General features: G+C 43.0%; 1 protein-coding gene across 1 annotated transcript; it reads right to left on the bottom strand.

The window, feature by feature from the left end:
* Window positions 1-15,872: 15,872 nt before the first annotated feature.
* Window positions 15,873-17,122, bottom strand: dand5 (DAN domain family, member 5). The gene is made up of 2 exons (XM_056373032.1): window positions 16,643-17,122; window positions 15,873-16,282 (listed from the first exon to the last, which is right to left on the bottom strand). Exons 1-2 carry the CDS (start codon window positions 17,120-17,122, stop codon window positions 15,983-15,985), a joined length of 780 nt encoding a protein of 259 aa, XP_056229007.1. The 3' UTR covers window positions 15,873-15,982.
* Between the last annotated feature and the right edge of the window lie 688 nt (window positions 17,123-17,810).

Here is a 17,810-nt window from a genome sequence, read left to right as displayed (position 1 = left end):
ACCGCTAAAATACACACATGCAAAAACACACATAGGTGTTTCAGAAGGTCACAGGGGCATGAAATGAAATACTCCTGCTGTTGTCCCTGTTGGCACACATGCCAGCTTGTACACACAGACACACATACACATCCACTTTTCCATCCGAAGTTGGTGTGTGCTCTCTTTGAAGTGTAGGTGTGTGTAATGCTTGTCATGAGGTCATCCATCAGGGCTAATGAAACTGGCAGACCCTGACACTGTCTCACTGGGCAGCACCGCTGGCGCCGCAAGCTAACTCAAGGAGAAATGGACTGATTTAATTACACAGCGAGGACACACGAGCACACACACGCACATGCACAAACACCTACACGCTCATGCACTGAGAGAAAAAGACATATATGAAGTAAACACACGCACACACACACAAACACACACACTGTACTCATCATGAGTAAAAACGCAATCACATACACAAATACACAAATGTTAAAAAGCGTGCGCGCGCGCACGCACGCACACACACACACACACACACCACACACACACACACACACACACACACACACACACACACACACACACACAGACAGCTCAAAACACTCCATCAAATATTGCCACTTCCTGCCAACACTATGTAATGCCAGCTAGCACACTGGTGCAACCTTTTAAAGTAGATAAATGATGGATGTTAACCTTTTCTGATAAACAACTCGCTGCACCATCATAGTAATATTAATAGTAAGTTAAGGCAGACTCGTCATCTCTACAGCAAAACCCAGTGAAGGCACCATTAGCGAGCTAGCTGCCCCTCCTCACTGCAGGTTCACAATGTTCCCTTTCCTAAAACAAAGACCCACTTTGGCCCTGGAACAGGACGCACTCGCATCCCTCTCTCCCTCTCTTACCCCAGTTCCTCTTTCCCTCCTCTCTCTCTCTCTCTCTCTCTCTCTCTCTCTCTCTCTCTCCTTCTCTCTCCCACTGTCCATTTGTCCCCCTACTGGTTTCACTTAATAAGCTTCAAAGGTTTCTGGGCAACGTGGCTTTCAAAAAAAAAAAAAAAAAAGTAACCATGGCATTTTTTTGGCACACAGCATCTTCCCTCTTGCTGAGGATATGGGGTTGCCATGACATCGGTGGGCACCTTATAAAGCATACAATTGTGTATGTGTGTGTGTTTGCATGCATGCATGTTTGTGTGTGTGTGTGTGTGTGTGTGTGTGTGTGTGTGTGTGTGTGTGTGTGTGATGGACATGTTGTGTCAATCTAAATGCTTAGACACTGGTAGGAAACCCATGACAGCGGCAACACGAACAACATGCTTCTAGACAACTGTATCCCCAAACACACATACACACACTGCAAAGTGACTGTTTTCCTACTCCATTGTGCTCTATTCTATTGATGATTGACATATATACTGGATAATACATTAAAAAATTCTACTTGAGAGTTTGCATTTATTCTTACTGTTTCAGCACTTTTCAAACTGTATACAGGCGAACATGAGATAAAAACATAGCATAAGATGTTTTTGGCTTTGACATATTATTAATTAATAAACTCCACAACAAAAGAACTGGCAGAGTAAATAGCATACATGCAGTCTCTGCAAGTACATTCTGTGTTTGTTTTGGTTAAACTTACCCCGGAGATTCTCAAATCCAAGAGCTAACTTTAAAATTGGCTCTGGATTTCCACTGATGGTTAATGTTTTCATACTGGCATCTCTCTTTGATTCTGCTAATGTTTGTGTGCGTTTGTGTGTGTGTGCATTTTTCTTTTTCATCCACTCCCATCCAAAATAATTAACAGTGAGTGCAGAAGTAACCTGCAATTCTCAATCAGAAATATACACAACTGACAGTGATGAATTCAATAGAGAGGAAAACAAAGGGTCAGAGCCACAGCAACTATGATAATAGTAATCTGAGCGTGTGAGCATGATTGTATGTTGTGTGTGTGTGTGTGTGTGTGTGTGTGTGTGTGTGTGTGTGTGTGTGTGTGTGTGTGTGTGTGTGTGTACAAGTAAAATACGACATAACTACTTCTTTTTGTGATAGTCAAATGGGTCCTTGACCTCGAAGTTGGATTTGCTCAAAGTGAAACTACAATTTTGTGGTCTGGCTTTCGCAGTCACCGCACACTTCAGCCTCCACTAATGTGAAATGAATGGGAGCCGTGAGCAACTGCAGCACCTCTCTAATTTTGGCCAAATCTTTCCTCACATAGAGCACAGCACTGATTTGAATTTAGGCTGATAAAAAATAGACCTTTCCTCAAATGTGTAACAACCAACAGTTGCCCCTGTAATTTTACTTTTAAAGCATTTTTTAAATAATAAAAGTGGCAAAATAATAGTGCTTTGATCAGTTCTTTGTTTCTGTTTTAGCCAGCTAGTTCTTCAGAGAATGAAAAACTTCACCAAGACCTATTGTAGGCAGCATAATTGTACTCCACATGCCCCCATACATACATCCATGCAATCCTATGGACAGGGCCTCTAGTGGCCTCTAGTGGTTTATATATGATGTTACTAAGAAGTTACATTTCATCAGTAGATTCTTTGGACCCTGTATACAGCCCTGTACTCATTCTATACATTATGCACTACATACTAACCATCATAATATATTGTTAAAGCAGTTTGTATATAAAACTATCAGCATTCTCAACAATTTTATCCAAACAAGAAATGTTTCAAAGTGCAACTTTGGAGAGAAACTGCTAATTAGATGTCACAAAGAGATACGTCTTCCCTATGGTTTCATTTTTTTTCTGAAGATCTTGTGGAGCTGTCTCACCACCATCCACACTTAATCTTAATTTTTGTCAGCTGGGAGCAACAACCCCATTCCTTTTGCACAGTGCGTTGGGAGAATAGTGTCCATCAACAACACACTATTGTGTGGATGCCGAGTAAACTTCATTTTGTCTCTGTTTTCTAAAAACTGCTCAGAATCAGAATCAAGAATAGAATGTTAAATAATGAGGGTGATGCAAGATTAGGTACACATCCCACCTGACCCTTCAGATATGGATCTACACACACTAACCAACACCATTTAAATTATGTTATTTATATATATATATATATATATATATATATGCTCATCCTACATGGCCTTACCATATACCAGCAACACCCTTGCTGCTGTAGTGAAATCTCACTTGAATCTCCTTTGAATCACATAATGACCATAGCCTTCGCAACCACTAAAACCTGCTTGTTTTAATGGCTAATTGTAATTTACCTGACCATAACTGTGCATACAGAGAAATCTTTGACTCTCAGTTATAGTAAATTCTGCTTTACATAAGACTCTACACTGTAGTTGTTTTCCATGAGACAGTGTGTCTGTAGTTTAGGTTTTTAAAAAACATCATCTTAAATGTGGAACATTTTTTTAGCTGTGTTTCAAAGCAAAACCTCCAAATGCTGTATTACAGCAAGAGTTTATTTTGCGCAGAAGAAAAAAATCATGCTCCCTGTTAACACTGAAGCGCCTACCAGGGATTTACCAAATCAGTTTTTGAAATATTAAGGAAATAAAAACAAAGCACCTTCATTAACATTTTAGCAAATGTCGATATAATGTGTTTTCCTCAGAATTAGTGCCATCTGTCCTGTGTCCATTGAGCTTACTGTCCCTCTTGTCTGCTCTTTCAAAGCTTTGTGTGACCTTTTCTAAGCTACCAGGAATGTGGATCATCTCGGGCTTTGCCAAAGTTTGCCTCAGTCCCCAAAAAGATAAAACAAAAAACACTGCTTTACATAAAGAAGCCAGGACAAAATAGACCCATATATAATAATTATCCAAAGACAAAATGCTGGTTTAATTTAAAACTTTCCGAAAATGAAACAAATTATGTTTCCTGGGTGAGATGTGAGCATAGATCAGGCCAATAAGAGGAAGGATTGTAAAGGCTTTGGAAATAAGCCTCTGACAAGTTCTGCAGTTGCAGTGGATATGTGCAGTACTAATCTCTGTTCAGCTTTGGTTCACCCCAGCAGTATAAAACACCCTACAGAGCTCAGGTCATATAACTTCCCTTCTCCCCCTAAAAAAAATCCCTCCCCAGGCCCCAGATCACAAGTTTAATAGTTATTCTTATTAGACCATACAACTGCTGGGAGCCCGCAAAATAAAATAGCTGTTTTTCTGTTGATCTGTTTACGCTCGCCTGAGGAACTTTACCGCCGAAGGAGCCAAGACTCCAGAGCAAAAAAAAAAAACCTTTCTCTCTCTCCCTCACAGCCAAAGTGGACTTATTATGTTACTGATGGCAGAATTCCCAGTGTGGAATTAGGACTTTGAGCTCCGATAACGTTCCTGAATCCCAGCACGGCGCTGCTTTTACTGGTGGTGGTCACACACTGCTTTCTGTCTTGCCCTGAGCCAAACCAGCCAAGGAATTAGTCACTAATAGGGGGACAACTTCAGGCTGCTACTGTTTCCCATACTGATGAAGAAAGAATATAATTGTGCAATGATCTTTGTGATGTTGTGGAGGTTCAGAAATGTTTCAACGGTAGGTGAACGGGTTTTGAATTCTTAACCGTATCTCTGCTCCATTTGAGAACGTGCTTCTGAATTTTTGGATTCATACATCTGCGCCTTCAGTCCTCACACAGCCTCCATACCTGAGATGACACCTGCTTTAACTTTCTGTAACCTCCTCATCTATCTCAAGCCTCTCTGTACCTCTTACTCCTCACCATTAGCAGTATAGCCTCTGTGCCCCTGTGTTGCCATAGTAAAACAATAGAGTGCAAATCTTCCAATCTCCTTAATGTTCACTAATCTAATGAGTGCGGCGGGGATATTAAGCAGATTGCTGAGCATTACGTTTTACCATTAGAGACACAGCCACCAGCTATTTCAGCACTTCTGGGCTCTTTTCCTCGAAAGCCCCCCCCCCCCCTCAAAAAAAAAAAAAAAAATCAGATTTTACCATTATTTCTCCAGTCTGATCCTATCGGCCTGCTGCGTCTTGGGTAGATTATGATTTGGCATGAGGAAGAGAAGTAATCAAATCATGCTGCTACTGCTAAGTGTGGTTACTGCTGAGTGTGGGAGAAAGTGAGTGGGAGTATGTGTGACCGTGTGTGCATGTGTGTGTGCATGTGTGTGTGCATGTGTGTGTGTGTGTGTGTGTGTGTGTGTGTTTGACAGTGAGATAGAAAGAAAAAAATGGCATGATAACAAGCCAAGTTAATAAAGGGAAACAATTAGGACATAAAAGATTGATATGGCTCACAGATTTTAATGCTCTTGTCTGTCTTAATGAAATCCCTTCGACTATATCTGCTTCACACACACACACACACACATACACAAATAAAGGCATGTACACACTCATTATAGTGGTCTCATTGCTTCCCTCAGGCTCTCCTGACAGGTGTGGCTCCCACACACAGACACACATAGATAAACATTCACAAATACACACACGTTCTCTCACATGTGCGCACGCACACGCACACACACGCACACACACACAAACACACACACGCACACACACACACACACACACACACACGGCCCTACAGGGCATTTTCCCTATCCTGGGACTGCACAATGGGCACTTTGTACACCCTCCCACCCCAGCCCTTACCATCAACCCCCCACCAGCTTCCAGCACATCCCTCTTTAAATGGGAGATTATGCAAATGAGCTCACACCATCGAGGCACCCCACATATAAGTGATGTGCATTCACTGAAATCTGCAGTCTGTCTATGGGACCATGTATGGGAGTCAGCACATGAATGTTTCTACTCACTGAGAGACGGATGTGGCCTAAATACACAGCAGACATCCCAGGTGTTGGAACCACACTGGAATACTTCTCCTATCACTCACGAGCTGCAGTGTTTTATTGTTGCTTTTCATGTTTGGCCTAAAAATTATTTTACCTCAAATATGTTTTGAAAATTTCTGCTTACAGCAGCAAAAATATTTCCTGTGCTTGCAGGCAGATCGCTGGACTCACGGCTGAGAAAATAAAAGATTATCTGATCTGTAGCAGCTGTGAATGGACTGATGGAAGAGCACTTACAATATGGTGCTTGGAACAAATTCCCTGAATAAGTACAGTCAAAAATGTGCGCCATATCAGGAGGACTATTAATTCCAGTAGTGGAAGAAGTATTCAAATCATATACTTCAGTAAAAGTAGCTAGACTACAATATAAAAATACATGTACTTGTATCAAAAGAAAATTACCTGTGAGGTTGAGAGTATATGAATCTATATTGCATCATATTTTATAAAGTGATCATTGCATGCTTTGTATGTAAAATTTAAATATTAACAAGTATAAGAGCTGTAGCGAAAATAAATGTAGTAGAGTAAAAAGTATCCTTGAAATGTAGTGGAGTATAACTATGCAATTAATTTGTTTACTACACCAACGCCAGAGTAAAACATACCTTTTCATGACAGTAGCAGTAGCAAAGATGTCATGATTTTGTGCTGCCTGTTTTTCCTGTGCTGAAGCTCTGTCTGCTGCATCTTGCTGCTCTCTGCCTGGACATCTTCACCTGTCACCTTCCTGAATGAACAAGTAATGGGATTGTTCCTTTGAACTGACAAACATATCAGCAAAATATCTAAAAATCACTTCTATTCAAAATATATTTACCATCAACTGCCAATGACAAACTCCGGTGTAGAATCATGCATTTTCCAGTCTCAGTGTTGTTAACCCTCTTGGCTCATTATCTGCACTGTAGTTGGGAAACACTGGGGAGACGCGGGAACTTCAGTCTTGAGTAGTTGTAGCTGTAGTTGTAGCACAAACAGCCTAAAATGCATATAAATTGTAATGTATGGTCACAACGATACTGCTAACTGCTAACCAACTAGCTAAACTCTCGGTTCTGTTCGCCAACGTCTCCGCTCTCTCTCTCTCTCTCTCTCTCTCTCTCTCGCCCGCTACGCACACAACCTACGTACTGAGCTAATCCTGAAAGGAGCCGCACTACTCCTGTAACAATATTGTCTCAAACTTCTTAAATTTACAGCAGATATTACACAGATTTTGTTAATCAGTATATATCGCTTGTTTACTTGCCACTGCTGCCTCTTAACAATGCGCATGTTCAGTTTTCACACACGTCTGCGCATGTGTATAGTGCGCGCAATATCATCACTGATCTCAGAACGGTAAAAGCTGAGTCAACACTTCGGCGATTGCTTGTCACTCGTTAAAAGAGCCCAGAATATCCTCAATGCGCATGTGCAAACACCCTTCGCTTTTATCTGGCCTTTCTTGGCCTTCCACTAAGCAGTAAATTGTACTTAAAGTATCAAAGTAACAAATATGCAGAGAAATGGCTCCTGTTAGTGTTATATATTTAACTGGATTATTATTGGATTAGTTTACAATGTTTTAGATGGTACAGACAGAGCTAATTTGAATTAATATCCTATTAATCAGATGAACCTATTAGAAACACATTGTATTTGATAAACTAATGGGTTTTGACTATAAAAACTTAATTTGCAAAGTAATTACAAATGTAGAAATGCAAATAGAAAATGCAAATACAAGTACACTAGTAGTAAGTAGACTGAATAATGATTCTGTGTGTGAGCAAACATGGAGAAATAAAGAGAATTCAGATAATTGTGAAAATTTGAGGGAAAGAACATGAGCATCTCGTCTCTCTGGTGAAGCCAAGTTAATTTAAGGCCTCCAGATAAGAGGCAGGTGACTCCAAATATGAGAAGTTCTCTCTCAGGTAAAGTATGAGATAGATGCAGTACAACTGGAAGTGTGGCCTCTCAACACTGAGACTGCTGATGCTCACTTCCATAGGGTGCCGATTAAGTGAGTGTGTAGACAGAGATGTACTAGAGATGAACATGTCCATGCAAACACACACCACAGGCTTGTAACATACAGCAGTTAGGTCCGGGGTCAGGCTGGGACACAGGTTACCACAGGGTTAAAGCCTCGTGCACATGAGAAAAACAGCAGAAACAGATTTAAGAGAGAGGTGGATGCCAAGAGTGCCATCTGTTTTAGTTACCCCCCTTTCCAGTTTCCTCTCTCTCCTCTCCTCTCCCATCCCTCTCCGGTTTTCTCCATCTTTGTCTCTCTGAACATTCCCCCGTTCCCAACTCCCTCTAAAGCCACATACATATTTTGTCAACAGCTAAATATTACCATTCATTATTTGTTTTCCACACTGCTCAAGCACTGATAATAAACTAAGATTGTATAGATACAAGGACGGGTGTGGGGGTGGGGAGGGAGGGGTAAGATAAGTCCAAATCTGGCAACCGTCTCAAGTGTAATGACACCTCCATCTCTATGGAAAACCATCCCCTTTTGTCTTCACTTGCATGGGAGCTCTTTCTTTTTACTGTTTTGTTCCCAGAAAACCCATGGAACATTTGCCAACATTTTTAAGAGCTGCGAAAAGCAGGATTTTTTTTTTCTGCTGGTTTTTTAAGTCTTCCACCTCGCAGGTGTTTCTTTTTAAGGCATGCTCGACAATGCCAAGCTCGTCTTGGCTCGTCTTGAATGCCGCAGGCCTCAGGGGGGGAGAGAAGGAAAAAAAAAAAAAAAAAAAAACGAGGTTGGAGAAATCTTATTGATTAGCAGTTGTCGCTTCCCTTTTCTTTATCTCACTATGGCTCTCCTTTGCTGCCTCACTCACTCTATCTCCACTCACTTTTTAAGTGTTGATAGGGGGATGAAAAACCTTTTTAGGATAGGCCAAGTATAAAAAAAAAAAAGACAAAATAAATCTTTATAACTTAAACCCCTCTGCTCTGTCTCATAGGAAGTGATTGGACTTGTGGTATCAAAGAACAAAGCTGCAGCTTTAATTGAGACTTTTTAAATGTTGCATGAAGAGCGTTTATGCATTCGAGTGTGTGTTTGTGTGAGTGTATGAAGTTCACATGTCAGAGACTCTCAAAAAGTCCAACTAGCTCCAGGCCTGAATGTGGGGCTTTTATTAAGTGGTGTCTAATTTCCCTCAGACCTTTAGGCTATAAACACTGGCTTCATAGATGCCTTCAAAACTGATTTATGATGCACGCCTACTTGTAATACAGAAAATGAAAAAGAATAATCAATCTTATCTCATTCTGATGTGCTCATGTTTGTGTGATTAGTATTCTGTGGGTAATTGACACAATTGCAGCCAAAGCTCGGTTCATTAATGTTAAGACAGATTGCTGCTCGTTAGAGCCACCATGTGGTGCAAACACAAACAGCAGCCATCTTGCTGAAAGTGGGGTTGATAACTGTGTAAACCATGTTTAGTCTTAACAAAATGTCATGTAAAAGTAATAACTGCAATAAGTAATAATAAAACCATGTTATTGCCCTTGAGAGACACAAAAAATGATTCAGGGTTTTAAATTAGAGAGAGGGGGGAGAATAAACAGGTGGACTGCCAGTTAGGATCAGTGATACGCCGGCTGGATGGAAAGAAACACAGGACAAGAGGGAGGGAGGGGGAGAGCTCAGAGAGAGGGATGAAAAGAGGGAGCCGGGAAAGAAGTACCATCTGTTTTTTAGGGACAAGGAAGATAAAAATGTGAGTAGCGCTCTGAGGCAGAATGTTAGTATAGACTGAGGGAGTACAGGGGGAGGGAACTACAAGGGGCACGGAGAGGTAAGGGAGAGAGGGCAGATAAGAGGGAGGCGGACAGATGGAAGACAGGAAGATGAGAGAGGGAGAAAGAGTGAGAGAGAGTGAGGAGGAGAGGGGACCAGAGATTGGGGCTGGCAGCGGTGTGAGCGCACTGGGCACGCTCACATCAGGAGGGGACATGACTCGACATGCCGGCTCAGCCCAGCTGGGTCAACGCTCTGCACTGCCATGTTGTTTTGGCTTGGCGCTCACTTCTCCTACAAACACACACGCATACATGCTCAAGCGCACAAACCGACAAACAAATCCAGTTACCCCGAGCTCACTCCCTCATTCTCCCTCTCCCTGTTTCATATCTAGACACACACTCACTCACAGGCAAACACACAAGCTCACACCCAAAATGCCATGGTTTTGGCTAGCACCGGCCGGGCAGGCGAGGGCCCTGGACTAATGGAAACGCCAAACTCGTTACTCTAACGCTGGGTGACAAGGGCACCTTGGGCTGCAGATGTTCCTGCTGATGACAGATGGAGCCTGGCACTGCCAGGGGACAGTGGGCCAGGCCTGCGCCAGCTCTATGCCACCTGCACCCCTCCTCTGTACCCCTCCACACAAACTCAAACATACACACACTCCCTCGCTTTCTCACTTGGCCTATCTCTCTTGAACACTGGCGCACTGCTTCCCCCCTTTTGCCCCCACCTCCTATGTGCATGTCTGTCTCTCTCTCTCAATCACTCTTCCCCTTTCTCTCTCTCTCACACACACACACACACACACACACACACACACACACACACACACACACACACTGGCATGCTACTCTTCTTCCTCTACCCACTGTGAGGATGAATGTTTGTGGACAGATATCCATGACACTGGCAGAATGAGTTAGATAAATTGCATCTGTGTTGGTATTGATCCTATTAACAGACAGGACAGAAATGAGTGTGTCACGATCATAATTCAAGAAGAGGAAATTTAACAAACTGTTTTGTCATGAATTGTCCACTGCAGCATCCTGGTGAGCAGCATAACAAAATGACTTAGCAATGTTTTGTCGCACATTCGTGTCAGGGTTTTCTGATGACTGAGTGCAATCCATAGCCATTTCCACTTTTGAGCAGAAAGTGGTTTCCAGATCAGCTAATGCATGATGGAGGCTGTGTAATGATACCATTTATCTTCATGGAAGTGGTGACAGGCTTCTGGAGGTGATTCGTCGGCCTGGCTCAAAGACACAGTCCACCAGGATAATTTGCTTGACGCTGTTAGTCGCCAGATTATCAAAGTGTGCTCAGCTGTAATTTTGATGATGGTAGAAATCTGCTTTCAACTCACCATGAAAATCTGTCTTGAATGTCACCAGTGTTTCATCTTACTGTGTCACTATGTCGGTGGGGGTGGGGACAGCTTATCCAGCAAAAAGTAGTACAGTTAGTTTTACACATATTTAATATACAGTACCTCAACCACATTCCTTACTTTTAGCATCTGGTAGAATATAACAGAGAAATAAAAGGGAAACGAGCCAGAGGGGATGGACGTATGAGGTGAACAAGGGGAGGTGAACTCAGGGTTCAAGGTTTTTTTTCTCACAGAAAATATGAGATTCTGGAAAAGTGTTTGTTCTGCAACGCCAGCTATAAATCCAGGCACATCGTCTGTCAGTCTGGGATTCCAAGTGTTGAAAGAACACCAAGACACCAGAGATTCATATGTTTGCCGTTTCATGAATTTTGATAAATCTGACCAGGCCCGGTGGCCAAAGCTGTGTCTCCAGCTTGGCCCAGTGTGGTCTTTCCCACTGTTGGAATTTGTGGGCTGTGATATGAGCTACTCTGTGATTAATGCGTATTTTGACATTGAAATCTTCTAGAAGTCCTGCGAGTGGAAGGCAACAATGTGCATGATCGTAATCAAAGTTTCCTGAGAGCTTGTGAATCTGTCAGCACAGAAACCACTTAGCAGATTCCAATATTGCATTTGTGGCTGCAGCTTTTTGGAGGCCTTTTCTGTTCTACGTATATGACCGCCTTTTCTGTGCTGCAACCCCCTCCTCCACACTTTCACCGCTCTTGCATCAAGTCACCCCTCCCCTTGCCCACTTCATCCAAAAAACCATGTGTGGCATGTCATTTCAACTCCCTCCACGCTGAAGAAGGGCCCCTAACAAAACAAAACAATTATCTCTTCCCTCGTTAGGACCTGGCTTGCATCCCCTCTCCCTCTCTAACTCCCGTCTTTCTCCTGCAGGACCCGGCCTCCACTCTCCCCTTCCGTAGCTGTCTCTGTGACAATAAGTTGGACTGAGGGTCTCTTAAGTGTTTCTGGAGTGGAGCGTTTAAGCTGATTTTAGACTTCATGTTTCTTTTAAAGGCCTGAGCAGGAGCAGAGGCACAGGATGGCATAAAGAGGATGGTGAGGTGCCCACGAGAGACAGATGAAGGGAATGCAGGAGAGGAGAAGTAGTGCAGCAGATGATGGCATGTAGTGGTGCGAGGTGTGCGGTGATGTGTGCCGGTGAAGAGGAAGGCGAATGGATGGGTTGGCAGAGGGAGGGTGAGCAGGTTTCAGCGTGCCAGCTCTTAATTACTTTAATTGGAGTCATTAGCTAAGTGAGCATGAGAGACATCACCTGCATGGCATGCAGGACCGCACCTGCCACAGCGACATTGCTATCATCATCACACTCCAGCAGAGGGTTTTTTGACAGCTCAACGCTCAAACACACTAATGCTGCCACACTGAGGCTACAGTGAGTGCAAACAAATACACACGCACACAAATCCTCACCACATATACGTTTGTACTCTGCAGCCAAATGGTCACGGGGTCAGGAATCTTTCTTTGACGGCTACAAGACTGAGAGAAAAGAGATGACAATAATACAAATTTACAAGTCGTTCCTGTGGATGCGTCAGGTAATACCTCAGTTGGCACCAGTTGATGCTTACGTTACATGCATTGAGTGAGCTTTTGGGTTTGGTTTGGCCTACTGACAGCGTTCTAAAACATTAACAAAATTATTTTCTGTTTCTGTGGGTTTTTTTTTTTTTTAAACAAAGCAATTTCTAACACCAATAACTGATAATTGACAGGGATGTTACCACTTAGGGATTTTGCAGAAGCATAAAAACCTAATCGACTCATGTCTTGTCAAATCAAACTGTGAGGTGAGGCCCAACCTGTGGTTATGAATTTCCCTGTGTTATGAAGAAAAAAAACTCCTCACTTGAACAGCATGCACTGTCAGAGGGGGATGACCTGGGGCAAGTGGATCTACAGTAACTACATCTGTTTGTTACGTCTTTGTTATGGTGTGTTATGTAAATCAACAAATATCCAACTCACACAAGGGTAAAAATAAGGTGTCACAATTCTGCCTCAGGTTGTTTTTCAATACATTATACAACCTCCGAATATTGATTGAAAAAATACTGTATATGAACAGTATGATCCAGACATACACGCAGCTGGGAGCTGATATATACATAGAAACACACATTTACCTACTTTATTCTAAACTTGTGGTACATTTAGCAGCAGCAGCAGCAGCAGCAGCAGAGGTCCAGTACCAGATACTAAAACCACAGTAGGATCCTATCCAGCGACAAACTTTGATGTTGTTCAGATCCGCAGGCTACACCTTTCTCTGTCCTTCTCAGCACCCAGCAGACAGGCTGGCAGCCGGGCATAGTGGCAGTAGGCTGGCAGGCTTAGCCCGGGGCACCATCTCCAACAGAGCCAGCTCTGACCAGCTGGTCCAGACTAACACCACAGAGTGAGCGTGTACCACTGTATCAGTGGGGAGGTAAATGTTAGCTGTGGTCCAGATACCCTCACACCTAGAGCCTGACACCTACAGCAGCAAATCTGTACTGTTGGGATTTAGGTGAGAAAACTCTGTCTGGTCTATGACTTAACAGGTCAACACGTTATTTCAGAATATTCCTCATGGCACACCCTGTCACCACGCTGATTTATTTCCACAGAGTACATGATGGACCCCTGTTCTCTCTCACTTGCTGATGCCAGATCTAGGAGCCTGATCTGCTGTCCAGTCTGGTCCATTCTACCATGATGGTTAACTCTTGCAGGGCCCCAAGGACAATACTGTGGACGTTCTCCATCCAGCACCATTCAGCTAGCGAGCACTGTTTGCTCTACCAAGCCACAGCGAGCGAGAGACACAGAAGAACAGAGAAGGCAGAGGTAAGACGCATCGAAATGGTCCAACCTGGGGAATATTTGTTTTCTATCCAATTACCATGAGGCACATAGAACCACATAAGCAACTCACATGATTAATTAACTGTATCTACTGGTCTAGAAAAACATTTTTCAAAATAAAATGAAAAATAGGCCTCAAATTCTCCATGTATAATTCAGTTTCCCCTTGATACACCTTGATTGAACTGACATCGTTTGAGTCCCCCCTCCATCACGCACACCTCCCAACCATTTCCACGTCTGACAGTTAAAAGGCCTACACACACAGAGAAAGAGCAGGCAGCTCATTGTGCGTTTTAAAGCGCTAACTAGGCCACTTAGCACCCTGTGACGCTGATCTGATCCCCGAGGCGCTGAACTTGGCAGCAGGCCCTCCTCCTTTCGCTCCTTCCTTTCCCCTCGCCATGGGAACCAGGCCATCCTTAATGACGCAGGAGTGCTCCGCCGGATCCCACAATGCAAAGGGGGCTGACATCTGTCTTGCTAAGTGGTGCACTCTCTTGTGCACCTTGTTTGTTCAATCAACAACTGCCCCCTCCTCCTCCTCCTCCCATCCCTCCCCCTCCTTCCACTATGCCCATTTTCTTTTTTATCTCTCTTTTAAAAAAAAAAAAAAAAAAAGACAAAAGATGGATGAAGAAGAGTGGTACAGAGTTTGGAAAGAATAGACAGTGAGATAGTGAGATCATGACTCTCCCTTCTCCACCATCATCACCACACATCGGTGCGGTGGATATTATTATAGACAGCAAGTGCACCATTATAAAATGACAGAAATGGATGACTAAACAAGGTGCCAGTTTAGTTATTAATTACTCAAAGTCTGGCATTTTACAGACAACCTTCTATGAGGAATGAGAGTTGAACAAGCAGAATTTGATCACTGCTAGCGCAGTTGTATGAGCTTCCCACCCTCTCCACCGTCTGCATATTTAGAAAAAGCAAGTGCCTAATTAAAAGTGGCCCATAATTCCTCATAGTTAAGACCTGGGCAAATATTTGTCCCATCAATCTTGGAAAATATAGCCATCAACCCAAGTTGTTAATCACATGCTAATGGAATCCAAGGGACTCAATGCACCCCCGTAGCGCAATGAACGCTTTCACTTTTCCAAAAGCCCACGTGAATGCAAATGGCCATCTAAGCAGTCATTTTGACAGCATGCCAAGGCAACGTAAAGAGCCCCCTTCTTTATGCTCCTCTGGGAATGTATGTAAGGATGTGTGGGATGAGTTCACTTTACCAGGCCCAGGTGCCAGGATATAAATGAATAATAGGTTTTATGGGCCCTAACTGAAAAAAAAGCACATGCACACATAATCACACATGCCCACTCGCTCAAGTGCATCTGTAGTGAATGATGTTCAAATTCCCACAACTACTCTGAAAAGAGATTGGGCATGAGAATAGGTGGTTCCTATACATAATTCAGGGGTGCATGCTGAAACAATTATGTTTGCTTACTGCTAAGTACCCGTGCTCAATAGCTCGTTTGCTCTCTAGTTTGGTGCTTTCAGATGTAAGTGGTATGTGCTAAAAGTCGGCGGGACACAGCTTTTTAATAAAATATAGGAGCTGACACTTGAACACTTGAATACGAGAGTGGGTGGAAAAAACAACAAATGCTCTTCATGTTTTTACTTGAGCTTTGCATGCAAAGTAAATTGCACTTGTAAATCTAACAGGGTTGGCAGAAAACTAATTAGCAATGCCAGGCAAAAGGAATGTGGACAAATAGGACATTTTAATGACAATATTACAGATCACAATATTTCAGTTTAGATGAATCTAAACACAGTTTTGAACATTTACACAAGTCCAGTGTGGACGGCTTCATCTGTTGCAACAGAAAACTGCATGACCAGAGCACAGGTCATTTTGTCAACAATCGGTGGTGGAATAAGCCACCAGAATATTTTACTCTGAATGTCATACTCAGACTCATGCACAAACAGAAACACACAAACAGTTACACATGCAAACATCGATTACAACTAAAGTGTGATTTGACAGAGAATAAAGGCGTCAGTCCAAATGAAAAACTTTACTTGCCTCCATTCCTCTATTTCAGCTGTAACTGAATAATCACAGTATTCACAAAACGAACGTGATATGATTTTGTTACAACAGCTGTAAAACAGTTACAGCTGCGTGGAAGCTGCAGCCTCGACACTCCTCTCCTCACTGCCCGTCTCACACTTGCACTCCTCCACCATCATCACTCGCCTCTCCCGGACCTCGGCTCCACAGCGCAGGGGCACAGTGACAGTGTGAGCTTTGGATGGGGCGCAGCGTGAGCAGGGGGCCCGGCGACGAAGGGGCCCTGTCCCGGTACCCAACCCAGAAAACTCCCCTTCAGATGGGACAAACAGGGAGCTGCACTGCCCGAAACACAGCTTGTTGTGCACTGTCACTGTGTCACATCCGTCTGCTGTCACACGCTGCAAGGAGATGAAAGAGAAGGACAATATTAGGCTGAACATCACATACAATATTGTCAGTATTAAATTCCCTCTTAGGGTTTCAAAATCAACACTGTGTTTATGTAAGTCCACACCATCACAGCTAATCCACCTCCAGAGCCATAATCAGCTTTATGAGTGAACAGACACTTCTCTAATTGCTACTGAAAAATCAACAGCTCCTAACATTGTTAATTTCTATTTGACTGTGTAAAGAATCAGTCATCTTAATGCACTTGTCCATGGATTTTATTTCTATGTGTGCACAGAAGTGTATTTGGCAGACAAAGCAAATAAAGTTCTGGCATAACACATTATATAAAAATCTTTGCTTCTTACCTGAGTGAAAGATACTGCAGTGCAGGTCTGTTTAGTGTCCTTCAGGCTGACTGGCAGGGACATGGTCTTTTCTCTTTTATCTATGGCTCTCTGCCACATCTGCAGGCCTTGTCTCTTCTTTAGTTCAATTTCAGTAGAGCTTTTAGGGTGCAGGTGGTGCAGCGGACTCACAGAGGTCTTGGAGGCTGGGGCCAGACCTGGACGCCCCTGAGACAAGAAGGCAGGGAAGGACGATCTGGAGCTGAGGGAGGGGGCTCTTCTCGGGGTCAGTCCCCTTTTGAAGAACCCTGACTGGGCCAGGGTGTGAGGGTCCAGCTGCACAACCTTGACTATACCTCGAAAAGGTTCATCTGGTCCACTGCCAGAGGATTCAAATTCCACCCTTGACCCTTTCAAAGTGTTGACAAAAGTGTTGTGAGGAAATGTTAAAGCTACAGTTGTCCAACATGACAAAAAGACAAGGCTGACGAGGAAAGCCATAGTTTGACACAAAAAAAGATGCTTCTCAAAGTTGATTTAGCGAAATAGAAACTAAAGTTACAGCAACAGTTGTCTGGTGGTTTGGTCCAAGGTTACAAGTGGCAACCTTGCTGTCAGTGCTTTGTCAGTGTGATGGAGGGAGTCTTTTATATAGGTAGCTGCCGGGTTCTCACCTGTTTTTCAACGCAAAGAAGGTGTCGCAATTCCCACACCAGACCGGACATCACACCAAGCTTAAAACTCCAGGTCGTGGATGGTTGCCAGACTGAGAGGATTTCAGTTTCAAGGTGAGCGTTAAAAACACGGTCATAAAAAATAACATCTGAAGGTGTCTCTCTGATGTCTGAGTTTCAAAATAATGTAATCTGAAGGTTGCTTCCATGTACACAGATGAGTTTTCAGTTGTTTAGATAGTGAAAATCTCACTAGATTTAGAAGCTTAATCTTGAGTTAGGTGGAAAACTATAGGAAAAACAACCACGAGCCACCAGAGCAGCTTCAGTCTTACTTGGCATAGATTTTAAATATCTGGACATAGAGGAAGTGTGAAATCCATTCGTCCAAAAGATGTTACTTAATTTGTTATTTTCATGGCTGTGGTGGATAGTGTTGCCTGACACCTCACGTTTCTTTAAAACCACAATCAACAAGCAAATATTATTAATTATATTGTTATTATTTTGCATAC

The sequence above is a fragment of the Seriola aureovittata genome, chromosome 3 (assembly GCF_021018895.1).
Source record: "Seriola aureovittata isolate HTS-2021-v1 ecotype China chromosome 3, ASM2101889v1, whole genome shotgun sequence".
Lineage (NCBI taxonomy): Eukaryota > Metazoa > Chordata > Actinopteri > Carangiformes > Carangidae > Seriola > Seriola aureovittata.
Note: the sequence above shows the minus strand (reverse complement) of the source record. Positions and strands in the feature narration are given on the sequence as shown.